We start from the raw sequence: 9,048 nt of genomic DNA on the forward strand, positions 1-9,048 counted from the left end.
TCAGTGCAATCCTTTGCGTGTTTTGGTTTTTGTTTCTTCTGCCAGTGGTCCATCACAATATTGTGTCCCCAGGAACCTTTGCTTTTGCCCTGTCTTTCTTCCCTCACGCCCAATCTGTCACGGCACATTGCTGTCCCTGGTTTGCGCCAATATGAATAACATTTTATTCGACTTTCTCTGTATTTTTAGTGCTTTTGCAGCATTTATCTATTTGCTGGAGTTTTATTAGTTAAGTTGCACTCAAAAAAACCTAACGGGACCCAGACTCAGACACAAATTTGGTCTTTTTCCTCTTTAGATGGAAGGAATCTAATCTAAGAGAACTGTGTCTAAAACCTTATCGTGAATAATCTCTAGATGAGTACTTTTCTGATTTTTGTAGATATTTATTGAGGATTAACTTGTTTTCTACCATTTGGTGTCCGTGTGTGTGTGTGTGTGTGTGTGTGTGTGCGTGTGTGTGTGTGTGTGTGTGTGTGTGTGTGTGTGTGTGTGTGTGTGTGTGTGTGTGTTCCTACCAGATGCTGCCATATGGTCAGTGTGACTGTAATGGAGCTGGCAGAGTTAACAGTCAAATAGTGACTGAGCATCCTGTAGTAATGTGACCCTGAACAGCACTGCTACAGCTGAAGTCTGTGTGTCTGTGTGTGTACATATATAAGACAATGTCTGCTTCTTGCCTGGTCTGCCACATGATTGTTAGAGCAAGTTGAGAAGATGGGATATTCAATCGTTCATGCATGAGTAACTGCTGTGTGTGTGGACGGGTATTAACATCTTCATGGGGACCAAAAATTGGTAGTTTACAATACTTGTGGGGACAAACAAGTATTGAAGGCATTTTTGAGACTCAAAATGTGGTTTTAGTGTCAGGGTTACAAGGTTATGGTTAGGTTTAGGGTAAGGGTCAGGGTTAGGCATTCATTTTTGATGGTTAGGGTTAGGGTAAGCGGCTAGGGAAAGCATTATGTCTGAGATGTCCCCACAAGGATATAAATACGTGTGTGTGTGTGTGTGTGTGTGTGTGTGTGTGTGTGTGTGTGTGTGTGTGTGTGTGTGTGTGTGTGTGTGTGTGTGTGTGTGTGTGTGTTCCTTCTAACCAGCTTGACATATGTTTAGTGGGTGTCACAGCCACTGTGCAAACAGAAAGTCAGCCTGACTCAGCATGTTGGCGTGTTTCTGCCTTTATGTATTAATAGCTGTACAGCCTGTATTCCTGTATCAAAGTTGTGCTAAAATAATCTTTACCCAGTCACATGAATGTTTAAAGTCATTTATAAGGTAAAAAAAAATTAAGATTCCGTCAGGTTGTTGTTAAGAATACAAAGTCCCCTGTGTTGTCTGGGTATGAGTATGTCTGCTTTACATAGCCATTATCCACCTATAAACATGCAAAAAGTCTGTTTAAAACTTTGATCACTGTCAATAACATGTAAATGTGTTTATTGTTTGCCCCTCCCAGGCGGATATTTGGTCGCTGGGCATCACGGCCATCGAGCTCGCCAAGGGGGAACCGCCGAACTCCGACATGCATCCAATGCGAGTGCTCTTCCACATCCCCAAATCTCCTCCTCCAACACTGACTGGTGATTTCTCCAAAAGCTTCAAAGAGTTCACAGAGGCTTGCCTCAACAAGGACCCTTCTTTTGTAAGACTCACAGCTGCCACACATACAGAGTCAGCATTTAATGCAAAAAACCTTTGGGGTTTCTGTAATTTAAAAGTTTTTAGTTGCCTTTTCCTTTGAGTTCTATTCACATTAAAAATCTGTGTTATTTTAACACTGGTGGAAAGTGCTTAAAATTTTCTCTCTGCATTTCTGAGACATTTCTGGTTTTACTTTAGTGCTTTATCCCTTTAAATCCTACTTGGAGTAATCCATGTTTCTCTGTTCTGAACTAAGTGATTTCTGTCACATTTCGCTTCTGCTTGTCGAACAAAATAACTCGGTGTGCATCAGAAGTTAGTGAGGGTGGTTTCTGCCCTTGGGAAAACCCCAGAAACGATCCCAATGGTTGTCAAACCGCGTCTTTACTGATATACACTGAGGCATCAAATGCCATTAAGTGTACAGGAGAGGTCGTCAGGTCTCGTCTTTATGGGGAAAGAGTTAAAGCAGTTGCATTTATGTGACCACCAGTGTTGGTAACTTTCTGAGGTCGTTTTTTTCAATTACCCAAAATAAGCTGCCAGAGTTCATGTAGCCTTCTGTACATTTACCTCTAAATGTATTGAGTTTAACTCACTGCTTAGCGTTTTGATATTTGCAGGATTTCTTTCACCACATCACGAGAAACTAGATTTAATTTCCCTTAATTTACCCCACTCGGTCTGTATGTAGCTGACTGATTGGGCTCCTTACTAGCTGACGGTGTAAAAGATGCAATGTTATTATAGCTAGCTAAAACAAAACCAAAAACTACAACTCATTGTGGAACATACAGTTTAGTTGATTCAAATTTTTTTCAAAATTTAACTTTTGAAAAAAATGAAAACGAAGTGAAACAATTTTGTGAACTTCCTAGAGAACTAACTAAACTAAAATAACAATGTAAAGGAAAACATCCTTAGTTTTAGTATCTGTTAGTTTGTGAGTCACCGAAAGACTCTGGATGTCTATGAGACTATGACACATTTTGAGTCACCTGCTTTCAAAAAGTTCACTGTTTTTTATCGCAATACCTCGACTAATTTTTCCCCTAATCTTGCCTGTGGCATGTGCATTTGTCACTGTTCAGCTAGAAAGAAGTCTGAGAAACTGAATAGCATTATGAGCAGCATCCAGAAACATTGTAATAGAAGCAGATTGGTTATTTGAAAAATTAACTTAATAACCAGTAGGTTGAACTACAAAACGAATTTGCTACTTGGTATTTGTTACACTGGGGACCACATACAGCTAAGAAAATTTTTAGATTGTAACAAGTTCCAGATGGCAGTCGCTTCCAGGTGTCAAACCTGGGCTACGTTTGGCGTTTACAGCTCATTTATGGACCTAGAAGTTGCGTTAGCTCAACGTGGTCCAGGTATCACCACACACATGACATCTGGCTGATATAAGGTGAACCTGGGGCTGAGTTAATGTAGCCTGAGTCAACAGCATCCGCTTCCCAGCTGGGCCCACCGGGGTGTGGGAAGCACTTGGATAAGTGGCGCTGGTGTCAATACTTAGGCAACATTTACAGTGTTCTGTATACTTTCTAGCAAAGCTTACGAGTTCAATTTCCTGGCAGTGATGAGGCTGTCGGCATACACGTCTTAGACTGTGTTTACATTAGCTAGTAATATGAATAACTAGCACAGCTACAGAAGTTAGTTTACATTTGTACTAATGTTGTATCAGTCATAAATGTTAGCATTTTCTGCTGCAGGGAGAGACATGCTACCACATATGTGGCTTTATTGACCCCAGATTATTCATAAGCTGTGTCAGTGTTGGGAAATGGTAGCATGGACTGGGACTTCTATTGTGCGTTTTTACTCTGATTGAGCACACAGAGTGCTTTCTGCTAAAAGTCCCATTCATGCAGCCCTTAATATCTAACAATCACCCACACACAAACTCTATTGGGCATCAAGGGCAACTCAGGCTTCTGATTGGTGGCTTTACCTGCTGGGCCGCCATCCTTGTAAACTGCCCCTTTAGTATTTTGTGAGCTTGGTGCAGATGGCTTCATTTCCTACTGTTAGGGTGGTTTGAATATTTCAGGACAGCTTCCCTGTTCTCTCTGTGTGTGACTTAAGTTGGATCCTGCTGCCCCCTGCTGGTCACTTCTGTTTTCAGCCTTTCTTTCTGATATTCTTTTTCTCCATCTCCTCCAGGAAAGCTGAAAATCATTTTATTTTTTTAACTTTCCATCTTAAATCTATAGACTAATAACATCATGACCTGTTTTGGGGTTTGTTTTTTTTAAATTGTATATATTTTTTTAGAAAAGCAATCTGTTTTCTTGTCCTGCAGCGTCCCACAGCCAAGGAGCTGCTCAAACACAAGTTCATCGTCAAACACTGCAAGAAGACGTCCTATCTCAGCGAGCTGATTGACAGGTACAGGAGGTGGAAGGAGGAGGACCACAGTGACAACAGTTCAGATGACTCTGACAGGTATTGTCTCTTGATTCAGCTGGAACTTCGTCTTCAGGTGTGTGTGAGCAGAGAGGTCCGACATCTATCTGTGCATTTAAATGTGTTCATTTTTTCTTTAAGTGAATCCAGTAATAAGGAAAACAACGAGTCTCCAGAGTGGTCCTTCACCACCGTCCGTAAGAAGAAGCAGGACAAGTCAGATAGCAGGACCATCCTCAATGGAAATGTTAGTACCACCTGTGTGTTAGCATACATGAAAATAAAACCTGTGTGTGTTACTTTGTTTTTTAACTTGTAGTTGTTTTTACTTGTATTTTAAAGTCAAATCAGAAGTCTGGTCCATAATGGTCTCGCTAGTAATGCCTCAGTCTCAATCATCTAGCCTGACCAGCCACTTTATTAGTTACACCTTGCTAGTACTGGGTTGGACCCACTTTTGAAATTCTGCAGTGTGTTGTCAAAGTACTTCTGCTCAATGTTAATACAGAGAAAACCTGCTTATGTGTCATTCACACTGCGCAGATGACAGGTTGCACCCTTTGCAATGTGTACACACTTCATACATTTTTTTAATACAATATGAGGAAGTCGGAGGTCAGTATAACTGAGATTCTCACCGTCTTTTGTTTTCTTGTCCTTTTCATCCTTGGATTCAGGATCAGATAAGTAAATCTGCCAGTCTCACCACAGTCATCTCCCCCGTCTTCACGGAGGTTGGTATACACAAGTCTCCTAAACATCAATACACTCATCCTTTAGTTTCAGACACTGTTTTTGGGACCAGGGAATATGTAGTTATCCTGCCATTGATTTTGGGCTTTTGTGTTGATTTTTTTCGGGGGGCTTTGTGGTAACCTGAGAGAAGTGAGCTAAAATTAAAACAAAAAAAAGATTTTCAAAAACGATTCTTATTGTTCAACTTCTGTAGTTGAAGCAACAGCACAAGGAGCACTCTGAGCAGCGGCTGGCCATCGAGGAGCTGGAACGCAACATTCGAATAGCTGAAGATATCTGTCCAGGCATCACGGACAAGATGGTCACGCATATCATTGCCAGGTACCAGAAGTGTAACCTTTTCTAAATACAGGGTTGCGTTTCTGTTTCTTTCAATTATTTATGGCAACCTTCTCTCATTACTCAATTTCTTTTATTTGAAGTTAATTCTCTTATTTATGCCAGAATATGATGCTTTTATTTGCCCTTCGTCCTGTTTCTTTCTCCCTCCTTTGCCTTATTTAGAACAGAACATTTGTATCCTGTTTTGCGTCATTTGTTAACCAAATATCTCCCTCCTCAGATACACAACAAATTGAAAGACGGACGGATCGACCCAGAAAAAGAAAAAACATGAAGAGAGAGAGAGAGAGACTGTGTTTCCTTTATGGTGACGCTGCTGGATGATGAAAACGAGGCAGATTTGCTGTGCAATATCTGCTCGCTGTACATACACATCTCAACACACACTCACACGCATGCACGCACACACACTACCAATGTAATATATACACTATATTATACATATACATATATATTCCCTGCTGCTGGTTGAAAACCTTTTATCTCCCTATGGTTAATTTAAAAAAACAAAACAAAAAATCCACAACAATAACAAAAATAAAATCTGATGTATAGCTTTTATTTCCCTTTATAGGATCCTGTACTTCGGTTTTTTGTTTTTGTTTTGTATTCTTCTTGAGTTTAATGTTTGAGGATAATTAAGAGACATATCTTAGGTCTTTAAATACTTAAGTCATGTTTCTGATCTGCCTTGATTACCATAATGTGCCTTAGTTCTTTTTGTTATCAGTCATTTTCTACATTTTCTGCTGTCACTTGTTTTCTTAAGAGGTCTTTGTGGAAATGGCTCACGAAGGAAATGTAATACCAAAGAAGGTTCTCGTCCATCAGCAGTGGTATGTTTTTGTGTCATGAGTTGCCTGGAGTCTGTAGATGTCTTTATTCTTGTTTAGTAGCACTTGAGACAGATGATATGCCAATATTACATTCGTTTTTTGTTTTTGTTTTTCAGTAATGTCTTTCAATTACAGTTCCCTGATCCCAGAATTCATTCAAGGTGGTTTCCGTTAAAGCAGTGTAGATCCTTCAGTTTTACTGTTTTGTACAGCGACTTTCTTGAATATTCAAGGTGAAAAACCTCCTACTCTAAAATGGTACAAATGTGGGGAATTTATGGAACTTTTTAATGTCCAAATGTTCCTAAACTTTTAAATTCCCCCATCAAGTTTAACAGCTTATCTCCAGTTTTGAGAGCTACCAGTCTCTGGCTAGCTTGGCTAGGTAGCTAGTTGCTTGTTAACTGGTAGGCTAGCTATTATTGTAGCTACCCAAAGTTGTTGGCAAGATGTGAGTAGTTAAAATGCTGAAAATGGCTGCCATGTGAGTAAGGCTGGTTTAGTTACTTTTAGTAACAAAGCCACTGGCAGCACACTACGAGAGTCTTGCTAGCTAAATAGTTAGTAGCTTGCTAAACAGTAAGCTAGATAGCTGTTGTTGTTACTGCCCTTCTCTAATTAGCAGCAGTTAAGGCTTTAATCACACAGGCTTAGAGACCAATCGGTGACCTAGTAGAGGGGGGAAAAAAATGTGTAGTCCCTGATCGATTGGCAAGTGGTTGCTGGAGTGTTCTTGCACTTGTTAGGTTCAATGCAAACCTCCTACCAATTGCTTTGGTTGCTAGCAGATTGCCACAGTTGTTTGTAGTTTGTATGGAAGATGCAAAAATTGTCTACACTGATCAACTACACCAAGTGGTAATGAAACCTTGAAAAATGTGGTGCCAACTGGAAATGAAGAACGTTCCTTTGTAAGTTTTGCCTTACCACTGAAACCAATACATTTCATAAGGCACATGTCCTCTGTTTCCATTACAATTTTTTCCAGTTTCACTACCACTGGGTGTTTGGTTAGTGTTTGCAGATAAGTCGCCATCTTCCATGCAGACTGCTGGCAACCATGGCAAGCTGCAAGTGACCGAAGCAATCACGAGTCTTTCAGTGCAACGCACTCAATGCAAACACTTTTATCACTTGCCAACTGATTAGGAGGATACGCCTTCATTTTTAGCAACTGGAGGTTACCATGCAGTCACTGACCGGTCTTTTTGACTGAGGTACAGGACGTTAAAATGATAAAAATGGCTGCCATTTGGTGAGTGTAACTATGTTTGATAACCCACACCCAGTGAGATTGAAGGAATCTTTTTTTTTTTCTTTTTTTTTAAAGAATACACGTTGACATGTAGTTAAGACACAAAGGTCTTCCAGTGGCTGCTTCATTATATGTAACATTTTGGAAAACTTGGTAAATTTCAGATTGTGTCAGAAAGTTTTACGATGTCTTCCTTAATAGACAACATTGGAAAGTAGCGCAGGTTTTTTCAAGGATATGAAGGGACCTGCAGTTGAAGGTGTTACTGATAGTTTGTACCAAAGACACTATAAAATTCAGTCGCTGTATATTTTTTTGTTTTTTTTATATACATCACAAGGGATACAATGCTTGTTGAGGGGTAGATGTAAAGTGAAAGATGTAAGATTTTACAGCAATGTACTCATTTTTTGTAGCGGGACTTAGAGTTTTATGAATAAATATTTAAGTTTGATTCAACTGCTTTCACTGGGTTTTATTCAATGAATATTAGTTCCTTTATTATATATTTTTACAATCTTGCACTTTATTAATTTTAACACAATTTTCTTCTTGTTTTTAATCCTTTATTGACAAAATGCAACTGTAATATATATAAACCCAAAGTTCACTTTTTTCTACAGAAGTAACAATACATTATCTAACTACATCACCCAGAAAATGATTCCACCAACATTATGAAAGCATCATACCCACACACAAAGACTTTATATTTAAGTCCTAGAAGGTCTTTTTCCAACAGACATCAAGATTAATTTAGTCATTTTCACACAGATTAAAAATTATTTCTTTTTATTGGTGTTTGATTTATTATTATTGTTTTGCTCTATTTTTAAACCATTGCCATTAGTCTGAAACAATGTCTCCAAATACAGCAGTATGGCAACATTAAATAACACAATGTGAAATTCAGATGATCTTATTGTGATCAAATTGACCACCATTTCAGTCTGTGGGAAAGGTTAAAGCCAGCACAACTACCACATTGCTAATAGTTCACTGGTCCAGTGGGATCAAAACAGACTCCACATGACTTCAGTCCAATCCACACAATCTGTGAATGTTAGATTCCAGTGCTTGATAGGCTGGATTAACTGGTAAGGGTATGGCTAGTGTTTGCATATAGCTATAAATGCATATAAACAGCAACAGGGATTTCATTCTCTCTTAGCATTTATTTTTGATGTAGCAACAAGGGTCTTTGTTGATACACATTTTACTTTGGACAGTCAGTGAGGACGATCACGTAGAAATATAGACAATTATGGACGATTAAAGGTAATGCCAAGAATGCAGATTCTTGGCGTATTCTTTGTACTTTAAAACTCAGTTACACACAGATCGATTGTTGTTCCCCTGGCAACCACTAATTACTATGTAAAAAATGTTTTCCCTTATCAGCTGGCAGTGGAGTTTGCTGCCTGTGGTTAGCAATGTCAAAGATGATAAAATCAATACTTTCCAATAGATGCACTTTTCAGAGTTTCACCACCACTAGGTGATGTAGTTAGACAAGTCTCCGTCTTCCACGCAAACGGGATCACCGTAGTGATCTGCCAGTGGGCAAATCAATCAAAAAGAGGTTTTCAGTGCAATACCATATTCATTTAGCGACTCTCACTTGGCATCCACTGCACAGTAAATTGGGGAATACAGATTTTCTTTATCTACCAAGATTTCAGGGGGGTTGTGACCAAACACTCTCCTTTTTTACCAGCAACTGATAACTTGTCCAAATATGGTAAATTCTGGCTCCAAAAACTAGTGTAACAGTGGCCGAAAAGCTAACGTCAC

General features: G+C 39.2%; 1 protein-coding gene across 1 annotated transcript in view; it reads left to right on the forward strand.

Moving 5' to 3' along the window:
• Positions 1 to 7,676, forward strand: part of stk26 (serine/threonine protein kinase 26) — a 47,676-nt gene extending 40,000 nt beyond the window's left edge. Inside the window, exons 7-12 of the mRNA XM_063469529.1 lie at positions 1,463 to 1,648; positions 3,962 to 4,104; positions 4,207 to 4,312; positions 4,743 to 4,799; positions 5,015 to 5,142; positions 5,384 to 7,676. Coding sequence (XP_063325599.1) covers positions 1,463 to 1,648; positions 3,962 to 4,104; positions 4,207 to 4,312; positions 4,743 to 4,799; positions 5,015 to 5,142; positions 5,384 to 5,399 — 636 coding nt within the window. The 3' untranslated portion in view covers positions 5,400 to 7,676. The remainder of the gene's footprint in view (positions 1 to 1,462; positions 1,649 to 3,961; positions 4,105 to 4,206; positions 4,313 to 4,742; positions 4,800 to 5,014; positions 5,143 to 5,383) is intronic.
• The last annotated feature ends 1,372 nt before the right edge of the window (positions 7,677 to 9,048 follow it).

The sequence above is a fragment of the Pelmatolapia mariae genome, linkage group LG3_W, assembly GCF_036321145.2.
Source record: "Pelmatolapia mariae isolate MD_Pm_ZW linkage group LG3_W, Pm_UMD_F_2, whole genome shotgun sequence".
NCBI classification, from domain to species: Eukaryota; Metazoa; Chordata; class Actinopteri; order Cichliformes; family Cichlidae; genus Pelmatolapia; species Pelmatolapia mariae.